The 18,225-nt window shown below is 43.6% G+C and overlaps 1 protein-coding gene across 3 annotated transcripts; it reads right to left on the reverse strand.

Moving 5' to 3' along the window:
* Window positions 1–6,663: 6,663 nt before the first annotated feature.
* LOC108211799 (uncharacterized) lies at window positions 6,664–13,172 on the reverse strand. 3 transcript variants are annotated; one of them, XR_010290263.1, is made up of 5 exons: window positions 12,995–13,172; window positions 12,698–12,898; window positions 12,241–12,423; window positions 7,118–11,896; window positions 6,664–7,021 (listed from the first exon to the last, which is right to left on the reverse strand). XR_010290263.1 is itself a non-coding variant. In XM_017383488.2 (4 exons), exons 1-4 carry the CDS (start codon window positions 13,130–13,132, stop codon window positions 11,843–11,845), a joined length of 576 nt encoding a protein of 191 aa, XP_017238977.2. In that variant the 5' UTR covers window positions 13,133–13,151; the 3' UTR covers window positions 11,613–11,842. The 3 variants fall into 3 exon arrangements, 1 of the variants encoding a protein (XP_017238977.2); XR_010290262.1 differs by having other exon boundaries at window positions 12,995–13,156; XM_017383488.2 differs by lacking the exon at window positions 6,664–7,021 and having other exon boundaries at window positions 11,613–11,896; window positions 12,995–13,151.
* Between the last annotated feature and the right edge of the window lie 5,053 nt (window positions 13,173–18,225).

Raw genomic sequence — 18,225 nt, forward strand, 5'->3', positions numbered from 1 at the left:
GCACTAGTAGTATAAATAGCGCTGTTTAAACCCCTTCAAGGGGAGGAAAAAAAAAACACACTCACTCACCCACAAATGAAGGCTACGGAAACTTCGTAAAATCCCGACGGCCATCAGTTGGCGCCGCCGCCGGGGATAATAACTACTTACCACCATACCACAACGACCGCATACCCTCTCTTTCCTCGTTTTGGAGAACAAAAACCACCAAACCATCAATAAATACAATTATGGACAGTGAAACGAACGGTTCCTCTTCCTCTTCGCAATCATCCTTCACCTCTTCTCGCCCCTCCTGGGACCACAGCCAACTCTCTTACTTATACGCCCAGCAACAGCAGATGCAGGACCAAGTCGATAGGCTTGCGGCCCAGTTGGCAGGGGATTACTATGGCGACCCTCCTCCGCCTATTTTTCCCCACGAACCCCATGGCTCGTACCACCCGGACTCCCCTCTGTACTATGCCGAACCGCCTCCGCCAGAAAGGCACTCTCGCCAAAATTCAAATTCTAGCCAGGAGAGACTCTGGCGCGAAGACTCAGGCTCCCCGAGATCGCACGGTTCGGCGCGATCCAGAGGTGCAAGTAGAAGAGGCCCCTACGATAGGGAGCCTCAGCCCGAGGGGCGGGAACGGGTCCCCATGGCCGGACCCAGGTCTCGTTCTCCCGCTCGGTGGAGGTATGTCCCACCCCGAGACCACGTGCCTTACAACCCAGAAAGACCCGTGATCGTCCCGGATGACCTGGCCACCCGAATAGCCCGACTGGAGGGGGCCCTGGCAGCACCTGCCACGTTGCCCACCGGAAACGTTTCCCCGTTTTCCGAAGCCTTGGAGGCAGCCCCGGTAAACCCCGGAGTAAAGATCACCGGGCTAGAGTCTTACGATGGCACTTCTGATCCCAACGACCATCTGAGCTACTATGAGAATTTGATGGTCTGCCATAGATACAATGACATCACCTGCTGCCGCCTGTTTGTCTCCACTTTCAAGGCTTACGCCAGGACTTGGTTTTCTTGTCTGCCCCCACGGAGCCTCCATTCCTGGGGAGAGTTTAAGGCTACGTTCCTGGCGAAATTCCGAATAAATATCCCCCAGGCAGTGCATACAGTATCTCTTGAGAACGTGAAACAAACTCGAGGCGAGTCGTTGCGTAGCTACATCGAAAGATTCAAAACAGCCGCCTCCAAAGTCCGCGATCTCCGCCCTGTTATCGCTGTGGACTCATTTATCCGGAACATGAGCTACGAAGAATGTAAGGAGTGTTGCAAGGAACTGTGCAATAGGGAACCTACGGACCTTTATGAAGCTTACAGTATTGCCTCCTCATACATAGCCACAGATGAGAGGATTCGGGCATATTATCCCAGTTCGCGGGGAGAAGCTTCCGGATCACAGCAAAAAACCTTGGTGGTCGAGGAAATGGAAGATTTCCGAGGGAGGAGTCAAGGAAATTTCCCCCAAGACCGCAGGGCTCCCCTTCGCCCTACGAGGGAAGAACCAAATTTCACCCCCCTAGTGAAGAACCCCTCCACTATCTTGGAAGAGATACGAAGGAAAGAATTTTTCCGAGCTCCACAGCCTATGAGGACCCCTTCAGACAAGAGGGACCAGTCTAGATACTGCCAATATCATGCCAGTGTGGGACACCACACTGATCAGTGCATATCTTTGAAGCACTTTCTGGAGTCCCTGGTCAAAAAGAACTTGATGGGAGATTATCTGCAGCACCCCCGGATCGAGCCAGCTGTTCCCGGCCCTCAACTAGCCTTAGGGGCACCCCCGAGGCATATAGTCAATATGATAGCGGGAGGAGATTTCCCTGTGGGAAGCCTCGTACAAGTGCTGCATGTCGACAGAGCTGCTCCTGCCTTTCGGTTCCCTAACATCCCCATCACGTTTACTGACGAAGATTTTCCCCCAGGGGACGAGTGTTGCTCTGGGCCCCTTACGGTCCAACTAGACATCTCGGGGCAAGATGTAAAGAAAGTGCTCATAGACAATGGATCCTCCGCAGACATCATCTTCCGACATACCCTACGGAGAATGATTCTGGAAAATCGTATTGAAGAAAGGAATGCGCAAGATCTCCGAGGCCCTCTCTACGGTTTTGGGAATAATGCTGTGCCAATACAAGGGATCATTGAGCTGCCCACAATCTTTGGGACTTATCCAAGAGAGATAACCGCTCTCGTCAGATACTATATCATAGATATTGCATCATCTTACAACGTGATCATCGGCCGCCCTACGTTATTCTACCTTGGGGCAATCATTTCTGCCCCGCACATGAAGGTCAAGTTCCCTACAGGGGAAGGTCCTGGGGAGCTGGTTTCGGACCGATGGGCATCAAGGTCCTGCTACTCTGCCTCCATAAGCTTGGCTCAGACCCACCCCAAGAAAAGGAAGAATTACGGAGAACCTAAGCGGGACCCCGGCCTCAGAAATAGCCCGAAGGACGCCCGCACCAGTACAGATAAGATTTTCGTAATTGATGGCTTCCCTGAGAACCTCTTTGAAACGGGAAGCCGAGGCCGATGGGATCGGGTAATCAAAGCCGCCCCTGGAGAACCCACTGAAGCCATACCATTACTAAGCGAGGATTCCTCTAAAGTGGTCCTAGTAGGCTCTCTATTGGGGGAACCCCTCAAATCGAGGCTAGTGGAATTGCTGAAAGACTACCGTGATGTGTTTGCCTGGGGGCCTGAAGATATGCCTGGGTTAGATGAGGAAATAGCCCTACATCATTTACACATCCGACCGGACTGCAAGCCTGTCATCCAAAAGAGAAGGAACTTTGCGCCCGAAAGACAGGAAGCTATTGAATCTGAAATCAGTAAGCTCTTGAAAGCCCAGTTCATCTACGAGATCCAGTTCCCGGAGTGGATAGCTAATGTTGTGTTGGTTAAAAAGTCTACGGGGAAGTGGAGAGTCTGCATCGACTACACCGACCTGAATAAGGCTACCCCTAAGGACTATTATCCCCTCCCAGTGGTGGACCAGCTCATAGATGCTACAGCCGGATGCAGCTTGTTCAGCTTCTTAGATGCGTTCTCTGGCTACAACCAAATAAAGTTAGCTAAAGAGGACCAGCCTAAGACTTCTTTCATCACCCACCGAGCTGTCTACGCCTACAGAGTAGTCCCAATGGGGCTAATGAACGCTGGAGCTACCTATCAAAGGGCCATGAATAAAATATTTGCCCCCCAAATCGGAAGGAATTTAGAGGTCTATGTGGATGATGTGATTGTGAAATCCCGGGAGAAAGAAAGTCATCTTGACGACCTGCAAGAAACCCTGGAGAATCTGAGGGCTTCTAAGCTTAAGCTGAACCCGTTAAAATGTACCTTTGGGGTAGCCAGTGGGAAGTTTTTAGGGCATTTTGTCAGCAAAAAGGGGGTCGAGGTTAATCCAGACAAGGCTGAGGCTGTTTTGAGGATGACGCCTCCGGCCACGACCAAGCAGATCCAATCTTTGAATGGCTGCCTCACCTCCCTCCGCCGCTTCATTTCCAAATTAGCCGAAAGAAGCCTCCCTTTCTTCGAAGCTCTAAAGGGTGTGAACAAGAACGGAGTTATCAGTTGGACACCCAGGTGTCAAGAAGCATTTGAGTCGCTGAAATCGTACCTTGTCTCTCCGCCTGTTCTGTCCCAACCTCTTACGGGGGAACCTCTCTTGTTGTACCTTGCAGTAGCCGAGGAAGCCGTGAGCGCCTGTTTGATAAGAGAAGACGGGGAAAAACAATTACCGGTCTACTACGTAAGCCATGTACTAAGGGGACCCGAGGTTCGATACTCAGTAACTGAAAAGGTCGCCTACTCCCTGCTATTGGCCAGTCGGAAGCTTAGACCTTATTTCCAAGGTCATGATATACGGGTTCAGACAAATTACCCCCTTCGGGCGATTCTCAGGAAACCCGATCTCTCGGGACGCATGGCGAAGTGGGCCATCGAGCTTAGCCAGTACAACGTTCAATTCCAGCCTCGAACCGCCATCAAAGGGCAAGCCCTTGCTGATTTCCTGATAGAATGCTACTCTGAGGAAGGCCAGATAAGTTCCGATGATAACCTTCCGGTCCTTCAAGATATCCCTCCCCCTTGGGTTCTATTTGTGGATGGCTCCTCTACCTCGGAGAACAGTGGGGCAGGAGTGGCCCTCACAAGCCCCGAAGGCTTCCTCATCCAACAATCCATCTACTTTACTTTCAAAACTACAAACAATTGCGCCGAGTATGAGGCCCTACTAGCCGGCCTCAGACTAGCAAAAACCCTCCAAGTTGTCCATTTGAAGGCTTACAGTGACTCCCAGTTGATAGTGAATCAGGTCTTGGGTAACTACTCCACTAAAGCCCCCCTTCTAGCCAAATACTTAGAGGAAGTCCGAAGCCTGCTGTTACATTTCAAAATAGCTTCCCTGGAAGGCATCCCACGGATCGAGAACACCACTGCCGACACATTGGCTCGGATGGCCACAGGGACCGAAGCTTCCCTTGAAACAGCAATCTACCGGACTTGTCTCTCCTCCCCCTCAGTAAAACTCCCGTCAGAGGAAGATGAATCTTTTGCGATAGATGCTTACGGACCTAACTGGATGACCGCATTATGCCATTACCTTTCTACCGGAGTTCCCCCCGAAGACCGGAAGTCTGCCCAGTCCTTGAGAACCAAGGCTGCTCATTACACCTTGATTGATGGGGAATTATATCGGAGGTCTTTCTCGGCTCCCTTACTCAAGTGTGTTGATATCCCGGAAGCAGAGTACTGTATGATGGAAATACATGAAGGGATCTGCGGGAGCCATTCTTCGGGAGAGGCTTTAGCCCACAAGGTCTTAAGATATGGGTATTATTGGCCCACCCTCAGGCAAGACTGCATGAATTATGTCAAGAACTGCCTTCAATGCCAGCTTCATTCCCCTGTGCCGAGGTTGCCGCCAACTCTACCTTCCTCCATCTTGTCTCCAATCCCCTTTGACACATGGGGACTCGATATTGTAGGACCTCTCCCTAGAGCTAAAGGGGCCCTCCGGTTTCTTATAGTGGCAGTAGATTATATGACAAAGTGGGTGGAAGCGAAGGCTGTGGCCCACATCACCGCCACGACCTGCAGAAGATTCTTTCACGATATGGTCCTGACTCGCTTCGGGATTCCCCGGGTCCTGATCACCGACAATGGAAAACAGTTTATAGACGCTGGTTTTGAAGACTACCTCACCTCATACAATATACAACACAAGAGGTCTTCAGTAGCTTACCCACAGTCCAACGGCCAGGTCGAGGTTACCAACCGCAGCCTCCTGAGGATCCTGAAGAAAAATCTTGAAGACAGCAAGAGCTTGTGGGCAGAAGAACTCCCCAACATTCTTTGGGCCTACCGAACCGATGCCAGGAAACCCACAGGTGAAAGTCCCTTTCGCCTCACATACGGGACCGAAGCCTTGATTCCCGTGGAGCTGGGCCAACCGTCCCTCCGAGTATCGCACTATGAACCCGGGAGCAACGAGGCCGGCTTGAGGGCGAACTTGGACTTCCTTGAGGAGATAAGGGAGAATGCAGTGGTCCGAATGGCCCAATACAAGCAAAAAACCGCCAAGTATTTCGGAAAAATCAGCCCTAGGAGTTTCCTACCAGGAGATCAAGTGCTCAGGTCTTCGGCGGCTTCTAACCCATCTCACAATAAAAAACTGGACCCGTCGTGGGAAGGCCCCTATCTCATACATCACAGCACTCGCCCTGGCTCCTACCACCTAACGGATCTCCTGGGAGAGCCGATACCGAATACCTGGCACGCCACCCACCTAAAGCAGTATTTCCCATAAGAAACCTAAGGCATGGTGTTCCTTAATGTATGTTTTCTTCGATGTATTAATTTCCCTTGGTCTGTAAACATGTTAACGACCTTATGTATGTATATACAGCTTCCTATGTTCCAATTTCCCCCTTTTTTCCTTCGTAAAGATGTTTTCTTTTAGAAACACTCTTTCCTACGCCAATATATGTAGCCTCAGGGCTACGGCTACGGAACACTCTTTCCTACGCCCATATGTGTAGCCTCAGGGCTACGGCTACGGAACACTCTTTCCTACGCCAATATATGTAGCCTCAGGGCTACGGCTACGGAACACTCTTTCCTACGCCAATATATGTAGCCTCAGGGCTACGGCTACGGAACACTCTTTCCTACGCCAATATATGTAGCCTCAGGGCTACGGCTACGGAACACTCTTTCCTACGCCAATATATGTAGCCTAAGGGCTACGGCTTCGGGACACCCTTTCCTACGCCCATATGTGTAGCCTCAGGGCTACGGCTACGGAACACGCTTGATATTGTATAAATGCCACCATAAACTCGTATGTTCTTCCTTTATTGCATGAATCTCCATAAATCCCGCCCCGGGTCTAACATCCTCACTTTGAAAGCAAACTATATTTAGACCTAGCACGATAAAAAGAGACGAAGACAAGCAATAGAAAAACATGATAGACACTTGCACAGAACGCACTTATATCAAAAACATACATAATCGTAATTATGCCGATAGACATACGCCCTAGCTAAGAACAACGCACATTGATACAAGCATGCATGGGAAGGATAATTGATAAGAACACACTAGCTTCACAAAAGCTTTTAATACGCTCCCAAAAGGGAGAATGTCTCAATACTGTAAAGATATTTGATACTTTAACCAAAGAAAACGAAACCACATGATTGTTTCAATATTCAGGCCCAACACCAAGGTCCCGACGAAGGCTGTCGTTATCTTCCCAGGCCTCATGAACGGCCTCCTCTAGTTCTTCCACGCGGACCTCCAAGTCTATGATTCGCTCCCTCTGTTGACGAATCTTCTCCTTCCGCTTCGCCAATTTCTCTACCAAATCTTTGCATAACAGCTCTTTCACGATCTTCAAGACACCGCCTGGAGTTTCGACCATCATCTGCCCTACTATCGCCTCAGCCTCGATCCTGTCCGGGTGTTTTGTCTTTGATTGAGTCTCTCCAGAACCGCTAGCCATGACACCTGCGTCATGATTATAGGATTAACGTAATATGACAAAGCCAATGAATGATTTGAAATTAGAAAAAGCTTCAACTAAGAAAGAAAACGTGAAGTTACCTGACGAGGGGCTGTTAATCCAAAAAAGAGAGTGAAGAAGTTTAAACCTGAAACTGATAAAGAAATGGTTTTATTACCTCTCTCCTTTTATAAGGAAAACCCTTGAAATCAATCGGGTATCTCAAGGGATGGAACCTTTCGCATACCAAAAAGAAACAAACAGTCGCATTTAATGTTTTGCTCAGATTAAATAAAAGTCAGCAACACTTTCCAAGTAGCTATTTTTCCAGCAACAAGTTATAATTAAATAGTCTGACAAAAACCATAAATCTAAGGACTGAAACAAACATTGAAACAAGGTCATCACGAATCCGATGGACAATGAACAAATACATATTAAAAGCATTCCAAAAGTCTACTACTGGGAGATAAACAGTTCCGCTCCTACGAGCGTACAAAGAAGCCTTGCGGAGTATACTTCGGGAATCCCCTCTTACGGGATAACGGAGTCCCCTTCCTGCAGGTCAGCTGGTTGCTCCTCGACCCCTTGTCGAACCGTTGAACCCTTGTCCTCCTCCGGCTTACGGGTAGATATGTCTCCCTGGTCTGCCCCAACTCCGCTATCCCTTACTGTTCCTCCCGCGTCCCGACCCTCCGCGCTCTTCAACAGATTCTCCTCACCCACTGTAGACACCGGCAACGGCCCTTCGGCATCAACCCCTTCGGGTTCTGGCTCATACCCTTCCAGGTGAAGGTCCTGAAATTTCTCCACCGAATGCTTCTCCAAGTCTACCACGTTTCCGGCGCCTATAAAATCCAAACAATCCTGAAAGCCGACCGCATGAAAGGAACCCGCCCCGGCGGCTATCTCATCCTTAAACTCTTGTGATTCTTTATACTTCTCCACACAGTCCCGGTAGGTAATATTGGCCTCTCTCTCTGTCTTCTCCAGAATCTCGTTGACTTTCTTCAATTCAGCCTCCTCTTTTTGGAGTTCCTGATCCTTCTTGGCCAACATAACATTCATTCTTTCAACCTCAATCCGCAGGCTTTCTGACATCCCTTGCTCCACCTCGAGATCTTCTTTAGCCTTCGACAAATCACTCCCATATTGCTCTAACTTCTCATTACTTTTCCTCAGTTCCTCCTGCAACCTCTCCGTTTCCTTCCTTGTTTCCCCCAACGCCGTCTCAGCTTTCCTCCTATCGGCCTTCTCTTTATCTCGACCCTGACGCTCCGTCTTGGCTTGGAGCATATTCCTCTTGGTCCTTTCCACCAGACCCATAACCCTAGTCCCTAACTGAAGAAAGAGAAAAAAAAAAAAGGAAAGACAACAAAGCAAACGTTACCAAATATATTCGGATACGACAAAGGCCGATGATTAAAGAATTACAAGTACCTGACCAAGGACTTCTTGGACAGCGTTCAGAAGTTTGTCATCATCCTCCGCAGCCAACCGCTCCTTGTCTGGAGATAAAGAGAAGATATTCAACGCCTCCAAAGGAGCTCGTCCCTCGGAAGGATCCCCCAGCCATCCCCTTCCGGCTTGAAACTGTGTCAAAGAGTACCCTACGGTCCCAGTAGCCGGAGGAGCAGAGCCGTAAGGAACTAGCCCCGAGCCGGATGAGACGAAACCTCCAATTTCCGTAGGAACACCTCTTGTCCTCACAATTTCCTTAGGAAGATCCGCCTCTTTCTCCTCGTCAGATGAGTTTTCTATGACCTGAACCGGAAGCTTCTCCATCCTCCTCACCCTCTTGGGAGCCTTTTCCTCACTCCCTTTCTCGGCCGCACGCTTCTGAACCTTTTGTGCTGAAATCACCTCCGGATTAGGGGCAATTGTAACCGCCTCCCCCTTCGCCGAGCCCGTGGAAGCCGCAAGAGTCCCACTAACATCGTCACCCTCTTTCTTCTTCGGGGCCCGGGTCCTGGCCAGGTAAAGAGCCCTTGACTTATCAATGTTCATTATGGGGACGTTCTTCAACAACACTGCAAAAACCAACAAGAGTAACCCACAGGTTAGGACTCTCACAAAAGGGATGAATGCATATATGTACAGGAAAGACACAGAGAAGCCTAGATAAGCTAAGGGCTTGCAAACTATAAACAGTTCTTACAATTATGGTTGAGTAAAAAGGAAACATTTCTAAAATGCGCCTCGTTCCATAACCCCTTCAACGCCTCCCCAACGAACAGGGTCGCTTTCTCCACCTCATGCTTCTTAATCTCTTCGTGTCTTTTCACAATCCCGGTGGTCACATCCGCATTTCGATACCAAGGCAAATACCCCAAGTCTCCCCCTCTAAACATCAGAAATTCAGGATGCCATCCTTTGTTACTAGACGGACCCTCTACCAAGACCCCTCCTAATGGTCGTCCCATCCAATGCAACTCGAACAAAGGCTTGTGGCCCCTCGACGCCTGGAGTTGGTGAAGCGCCCAAAAAAGACTCAGTGTAGGCTCCAGCTTCAAATCTGTGCACCTGGCAATGAAGGCACAAATCTTTCTGATAGAGTTCGGTCCCAATTGGCCCAATCCTATCTTCATATCCGACAACAACGTATGGATGAACCTATGCAGGGGCAACCGCAGGCCTGCACGAAAATGTTCTAAGGGAATCCCCACCCAAAGGTCGTCCCCCCTATGATAGACCATCTCTCCTTCTCTAGGCATCCTTACCTCGTACTCCTCCGGGATTTGAAAGGCCTGTTTCACCACGTCTAAGTACTCCAACCTGAACTCGCATGGTTTGTTGATATACTCCAACTCCCCCAGCTGATTGCTCAGGAGAGCATCAGAAATCCTCGCCCCCCCTGGCTCACGGGAACATTCTTCCCCGTAAGTTTTAAAATAGTCTTCCCTGCGGGTATCCGGAGGAGACATCACAAACTTCTCAGGAATATCAAGCCAACCTTTGGCCGACCCTATGCAACTTCTCGTGGGGACTCGAAGCTTCTTTTTCTTCCCCCCTTGTCCCTGTTCCACCACCTCCTTCTTCTGTATCTTCTTACCACTCGTACTACCCCCCAATATCTTCTTTCCCTCCACCTTTTTGCCACTTGTGGCCTTTTCTTTTCTTGTCGAGCCCGTCTCTTTCGAAACCGGCTTCTTCCCTCTCAAAATCCGTATTGATAGGGGGACGTCAGAATCCCCCTCAGAAGGAGGAGGGCTCCTTGTACTGTGAACTTTTCTGGATGATGACCCGGCCACGCCCCCCTCGAAAGAAGAAACTTCCTTATTATTGCTGTCACTACCCTCACTAGAATCGACCCCCACGTCTGGAGAATCAGATAAAAACCGGTTTTCTGAATCCGAAGGGCTCTCGCCCCCCTCTGACACATCTCGTCCTCTTCGTTTACCCATCTCTGTCAAATAACAATAAAGGGCGGTTAGGGCTGCAACCCGTCTCGACCTCGCCAAAATCCCAAGTTAACCCATTAATTCCATTTACTCAACAATCAACATATCTTTGTAACCCTAATCCTCTGTTTCTCCCCCAAATCGAGTTACAATGAGAACAATCTAACAAAAACCCCCACTCCTAACCCGATCCCCAAACCAGCCAAAAGGTCGAGCCCCGTATACACACGAACATATGAACGAGATAAAGCAAACTACCAGAAATACTCAAACAATGGTTCCATCCACGAAAGAACTGGAACATAAAGAAACATGTAAAGGAGACAACGCATACCTGTGAACAACGACGGCAAGAACTTCGGTTGGTGCCCTGGAGAGATCTCCGCTTTTCTCCTCCACTCGTCCTAACTCCAGAGAAAGCCGCTATTGAGAGAAAAATGGAGTAAGAAAAAACTAATGTGTACTCTTATACATACATATAAATCATTAAAGCCTAATTAGTAGGCACAACTTTTGATAAACCACCCATGATGACTGTTGAAGTGGGGCCCGCCACTACAGAGAAACAAAACTGCCGCTTCCCCTTCTGTTTTTGAACTCAGAACAATATACAAAAAGAAAAAGGAAAAATAGGGTATTTCGGACGCCTCAGGACCCTAAAGGGTCGCCTCCCCATCCGAGGGGCATCTGATGGCCCTTAAAACTGTAGGACTCTAGCAACGCCTACAGAAACCGCAAGCCCCCCCCCCTGATCCTCCGGCGAACCGTAGGCTTTGCCCAGAATAGTGATCAAGCTCCTTGTCAGCTCTCAGCTTGTCAACCCCGAAGCACCTGGACACGTGGAGTTCCTTCCTTGACCTGTCATCCCCGAAAACCCGGGATCACCCCCACCTGTCCTATTATAGCTCGTCCTCCTCATCGTCCTAGTCCCTAGACTAGCCCAGTCATCCCCTCAAGCAAGCAGCACTAGTAGTATAAATAGCGCTGTTTAAACCCCTTCAAGGGGAGGAAAAAAAAAACACACTCACTCACCCACAAATGAAGGCTACGGAAACTTCGTAAAATCCCGACGGCCATCAAGTGTCGATTTAACTTTATAAATATTTGTTAATATCGTAATCAGTATAATGATAAAAGTGTTTTGCTGAAAATAGATAATAAAAGGAGACTATGAAATTCAAGCATCACACCAAGATGATCAAATAAAAAAGCTAGAAATTCAAGCATCACATCAAGATGATCAAATAAAAAAGCTACACTTGTTATGTTTGTCAACAATGTAATTAGCTGGCAATTTTTGTCTACTGAAACACTAGGTAGCCACACAAACATTTTTCACATATGTACTAAATATTATATATATTTGATATTTGTCTATCACTCTTCCCATCTGAAACAAGTCTTGAGAGCTCTCATTCCCTAGATTCACAAGTCACAGCTTGGCCTCAGGCAGCATGAAAACAGACCAAATCCCCTCTTCTGCAAACAAAACATTAAAAAACTAAGTCATCAGTAAATTAAGAATTTGACTTGATATGTAATAAATGACAGACTCACTTTGCTCAATTCAAGGAACTACTTTTTGTAATTTACTACACTAAACTCCAAGAAAAAACCTTGGAAAAATCAGTTATTATATTAAAACCTCAAAAGTCTACATTTTGTTTAGTTACAGTTATCACCTCAAAACACTCACCATACACACATTAACAAAACAAGTACAAGTAATCAGCAGAGTGAAAATAAATTTACATATTTGACCTTTGAAAAGAAGCAAAAGAGCAAGAACTAAAGAATGGATTATGCAAAAGAGACATAAATACCCTTTTGGAATTGGCGTAGAGAAGGTCAGGAGAAATCTTGTAGAGATCCTCATCCACAGCTTTGGGGAGGTAAGTTGGTGGTGGAGCATGATGAGCTACAGGGCTCGGTGGTTGCTTCACATCATACTTGTGCTCACATTCACATACCACCCATCCTTCTTTTTTCCCTGCTGCTGCTTTTGTCTGTGCACCATACATTTATTTAATCACCATTTTTCAAGATAATTAAAATATTAACATAAACAAACCAAGAAGATCCGGAATTCACTCTTTTCCCACATGCACCTGCTAAAAATTATATTTAAATTGATCTTCATAACAAATGCATTTTCATCTTGTCACTGTTCTAAAATGTGAACCAGAGCCGGACCCGAGAGTAGTGTATTTTTATGTTTCGTGTGCAGAATATTAGGGGCAAAAACATACTAAGGTGACTAAATTCAAAGGATTGACGTACCCTTCGACGAGGAACCACAATCATAGCCGGAGTGACGATATCGTTCTGGTACAAATCACCAGCCACGTACAAATCCCGGTCCTCAGAGTAGCTGTAACGCAGGAGGCCAGCTTGTCTAGCTGATTCAAAGCACTGAGTGAAGGGAAGGTCATCATTGCAGTCCCAGCTTCCAAATGCTGGGACATGGCTCTTCTTCAACTCCTGCATTTTATTATAATTTTATCAACAATTAAATTATTTCAGATTCAACAACTTGGTAGAAACAAGAGAGATGAAGTAAGAGAGAAAAAGACTTACAGCATCCATGTTTGAATATGCAGGAAAATAGTGTGAATCTTGGAGAGTGTTGTTACTTTTGTGTGTGTTGTTGCTTTCTTTTTTTTGATGGTTTCCAAGCGTGGGGTGGGTAGGCTGGATTTTATAAGTGAGATACATGGGGGCTTTTTTATTTTTTATTTTTGTTGAAAAAGAAGGAAATAAATAGAGTTGGTTTATTTGTTTTAGCCTTTTCTCATGGGTAGGGTTTAAAAGGAATTAAAAGGGAAGGAATGTAGGGACTGAGGTAAAGAAAAAGACAAGAATCTTAAAAGGAAATATACAAATTCCAGAGGGGATCCATACTCGCACTTTATTGAAAAAAATTTAATTTTCTAGGTGATCTATAATTCAGTATTTCATGTACATGTTTCTTTAAATTCATTTTTTATGTTAGACACCCGATAATACGGTGAAATCAGGTTTATTTGATACATACTCCTTCGTCCTGCAGGTGGCAGGTTCCGTACATTTGTTATTACACGAATTTGTAGTCTCGTATAATTTTATAATAAAAAAAATTTTAAGTATCAAAATTTTTATCCGGAATTTTTAAAAAAATATCATGAATTCATCTTTTAAAAAATGTGCCAAAAAATAATGTATAAAATTTAATAGAACATATGGAATAATATTTTCACGTATTTCAAAATTTTGAAATTATGTTTATATCGTGATTTTATATCAAACTAAACATAGTAGTCATGTAAGTTCGATTTGTGTTGCAGTGAAATTTATAAAGTTCGTTCTCAGGGAAGGACTGAATACAATATCAAATCAAGTATATTATTCCTTTCTATTTAGAAGTTTGGAGAATAAATTGTGATTTTTACTATCAACTAAATTAAACTAATAAAGCAATTAAAAATGTGAATTAACGATGATAAAAAGCAATCCAAGAATCAGGTTTCTTTGCTGGCTATAATGAATGTCCATCAATTGTGATATGCAAGTCTCTACTCTGCTAAAAACAACCCTTCTATTGATTATAATGTTCTCTCCCAAGATACAAAATAATACCTATAATTTAACCTTGAAGTCACTCCCATGATCAATCAAAACCAAATTATAAGTTATCACGAACCAAGGATTTTCTGTTTCACAACTCGCCGAATAATCTCCCGATTAATTATTTGAGTTATGTCTGTCATATCATGTACAAGAAGTATAAATCCTCTCCCGATTCATTATAAATCCTACAGATACAATTACAGGTTCGCGACTCCTATAACTGTGTTAAGCGCTCAATGACAGATTAGCATAAATAGAGAAATCACAATATTAGATCAAACAAACATATTAAGCCAACAAATAATCCCCAATCCTCGGACTAGAGGATTAGTTACCCATAACAATTAAAGAAAACACGAATATATATATTACTGAAATCATGTCACAAGAGTACAAGAGTGAAGAAAATACAACTTGACGAAATCTCTCGAACTTGGACTGAATCCCTTCAATCTTTGCTCAAGTTATCTCCCAAAGCTTTCTCGACCTCTCTCTCTCAATACACAATATTCGATATGTTTCTCATTATACAAAACCCTAATATATATAAGAGTTTTCTTAATTTACAAGAAAATAAAATAATATCCTAAAACGGGTTGGATTCTGATGCTCAAATTCGTAGGCTGCTGTTCAGGCCTGATTCTGGACTGATCTAGTTGCCTTTTGATATCTGGACCACCTTAAACTTGTAGAAAATTCCAATATCTTCGCGTGGGCTGTTAAATCGCCCAATTCTGACGCCCGGAACTCAAGTTATGGCCCAAACAAGATTTGCTTCGCTGGCTAACCATAAAGTCCGAATTTTCATCTGATTAAGCCCAAATAAGCTTGATTTAATCCAACTTTGGGAATATTTATTTTCCTGAAATTAAACACTTAAAATCAATTAGTAACATCCCGATTATTTACAAAATACTAAAAATTATGAGAATAAAATCATATAAAAACATATATAAATATATGCTCTATCAATTTGTTTACAATTCAATTGGACGAAAAAGTTAGAATTAATTAATAAAGTTATAAAAGGTTGATTTGGGTTAAGGAAGACTGAAAATGGAAAAAATAAATATTTATAAAATAAGGAAAAAAAGAAGAACATATATTCTTGTGCCAAAAGTGAAAACCAGAATATAATATTGACAGGAGCATGTTAGAACAATAAATGTGCATGTACAGAAGTTCCCGTGTGATGTATGTCACCTAGCGTACTTGTGGGGGTGGAGTCATGGACTCGATTAGTAAAATATTGTTTTGCACATCATCCAAAATGTAATTCTGATAATTTACTAGATTCAAATAAAAAAGCAGAGTAGTATGTGAAACAGAAGGAGCCACCAAAATATCAGAATTGAATTCACTGCATGCAGTAATAGAGTAAGAAAAAGGAAAGAGAGATGGGCAAAGCAAAGACTTTTTAGTTTTTACAGTTGCAAAATGCAGAGAGATGTACAGAGGGAGAGGAATGACTCCTGCTTTAGTTGGGTGATTTCTTTATGGCTTTTATCAGCCTGTTTATAGCCTTTGCCCCTCCTTTGTCTCTCTGCCTGCTGCTCACTCTTTGTATATTCTCATACATTTTCTCGGCTCTGTTTTGTAATTAGCGGTTAGCCTTATTAATTTGAGTAATAAATTAAATTAACTGTTTTTATGAAGAGAATGCTTTAATAAAAAAACTGTTTGTTTTTAATTCAATGTATATTTAAATCTCTTATTTTTTTCTTAGAACCGGGACATCAAAGCACACCCTTCATTTGAAGTGGATAGGTGATGTTTTTTATTTCCGAAAAACTTGTGCACAATCCTGTCGCATCTTAGATTTTTTTTTTTATGCATGCATCTTTGACATTTCCAATAGAAAAACATCAATTTAATAGCTGATATCCATGATGTGTATTCCATGTAATTGTGAGATTGAAATGTGAAAGAAGAGATGGGGAAAAGTAGGAAAGGTAAAAAAGTGGTTTTTAACTCCACATGCTGTGTAATTGAATGAGATGGTGGTCTGTGCAGAGAGTAATACATATATAAACAACAACTGAGAACTGACTCTTGGTCATTTCATTAACCTCCTGCTGCTACTTTCTGTCATCTGATATGGGCATGCAGAAACATGGTCCAACTTCTTGTGATGGAGTATTACTTCATTTTTTGATGGAATGTGGGCATTCAATTCCAAACATGTAATTTATGTGCACGTCCTAGCCTGGAGCTGGAAGTAAAGAAGAGGCACAGAGAACTTGAATAGAATAGGCCGAGATGGTTGAAATATTTAACCCCTCTCTATTGTAGTGACAAAGATGTATCACCCAAGAGGGATTGCCCACTAGCATTGAGGCCACACCCCGCTATGCGCTTCTAACTGCACTCCTACTCTCGCAGTCTCATCAATTGTACCACTCAATTTTAATGTTCGGAACCTAAACATATTCGGTATATCTCTTTTTCTCGAAAATAAACTTAACGAGAGTTGAGTAGTGCGTTTATTTGTTTTATTTATTGAAATATTATGAGATGTTTGATAAAATTTAAAAGTGATAACAAAATTCGATTATATCGAAATCTAGTTCACATACATTATGAATTATGGTAGAGATCTATGAGCAGTAGTATGTATGGGTCTTACACCGTACCACCGGTGATCGACTGTATCTACAGTTGTAAACTGATACAATCACTTATCAATGTAAAATCCTTTTACTCCAGTCTGCTACTTCACTAGACTACTGTTTCACATTTGAAAATTAAACTAAAAATAGGAGATACTGACTCCGGCCGAACCGATTGAATTGGAAAAAACTATGAGTTTTAAGTATACGAGAAATGTTTTGTTGCTGAAATCCTGATTGAAATGGGGAAAAACAATGAAATTTTATGTCTAGTAATATTTTATTATTGAATACTAGTTTATTTTTTATTTTATTCTGAACTAATTTTAATTATTATTATTATTATACGTTTCAGCCTGATTATTTCAATTTCTTGTTACATGACGAATGACGGGTAGAAGCGACTTAATTTACATGAACATGTTACATATGTTGTAGATATAGAGGAAGAGCTAGGCCATAGAGTCCATCCTTTTCCACGGAGGTTGTATCCCCATCACCATCTCATCTTAGATTTTCTAGACTTGATATGTATCTACACAGACTTTATATGTTTGTACACTGATTATACAATAGCTCTAGATTACTAGTCGTTCCCCTAAAAGCTTTGACTGCTGTTTAGGCTGAGTCGCAAATTAAGTAGGACTCACTGTTTTGTTTGTCGTAGATTCAAACTTTACTTAACAGTCTGAGTTTCCATCTTTACATTTACAACTCGCTTCAATTTCTTTATTATATAGAGAAAACCCATGCGTCCATTAATTGTATCAAAATAAAATAATCACATATATGATTCTTTTGCTCATGAAAATTTTAAACAAAAAAGATGTAAACCGTATTCAGCTCGACATGATTTATTCTCGACCCGATTCGCTTACGGTCTAGTTCTACCTGGAAGTCGATGTTAGCGATGAGATTAGAGGGGAAGTAAATGAGGGGCCGTTAAATGCGCCACTAGAATTGGTTGAGTTGGTTGCGTAAAAATATATGGGAGGTGTAAAATGTATGGGGAGAGTAAAGGGTAAAGACAAGTGCAGTGTAAAGCCGACGTCGTTCACGTGCCTTTTCATCTCTCTTTTAATTCGTCTCTTCTACGTTATGTTGGACCTTTTTTGGCATCACTAGTATATTTGCAGGGACATTCAATTCAATGCCTCTTCATTGCTCACATTTCCAATTTTACCGTTTGGTTCGTCCTTAATACTAATGACTTGTTATCAACTTAATTATTCAGTAATTATTTTATGAATCCTGAACGAAGAGCTTGAAAAATTCAAAACAAATAACGTAGGACTGTGACTCGACAAGTAAGCAAGCTGGGAGTACTTGTTTGCTAATCATAAATCCATAATAAAAATTTAAGGTTGACTGCTTCAGGCAATTTCTTTCATAGAAAGGCGGGTTATCATAAAAAATGCTATATTTTCAAAACAGTTTTTCTATGGTGTGCACATGGGCACATGCTAAGCGCGGAAAATTTTGTGCTTGAATCATTTTGATTGGCTCCTATCTCATGATAATGGTGGACCCCCTGCAAATACACCAACCACACCAATCAAAATCTCCCAAATACAAAAATTTCCGCGCTTAGCA

This window comes from Daucus carota, chromosome 3 (assembly GCF_001625215.2).
Source record: "Daucus carota subsp. sativus chromosome 3, DH1 v3.0, whole genome shotgun sequence".
In the NCBI taxonomy this organism is placed as follows: domain Eukaryota; kingdom Viridiplantae; phylum Streptophyta; class Magnoliopsida; order Apiales; family Apiaceae; genus Daucus; species Daucus carota.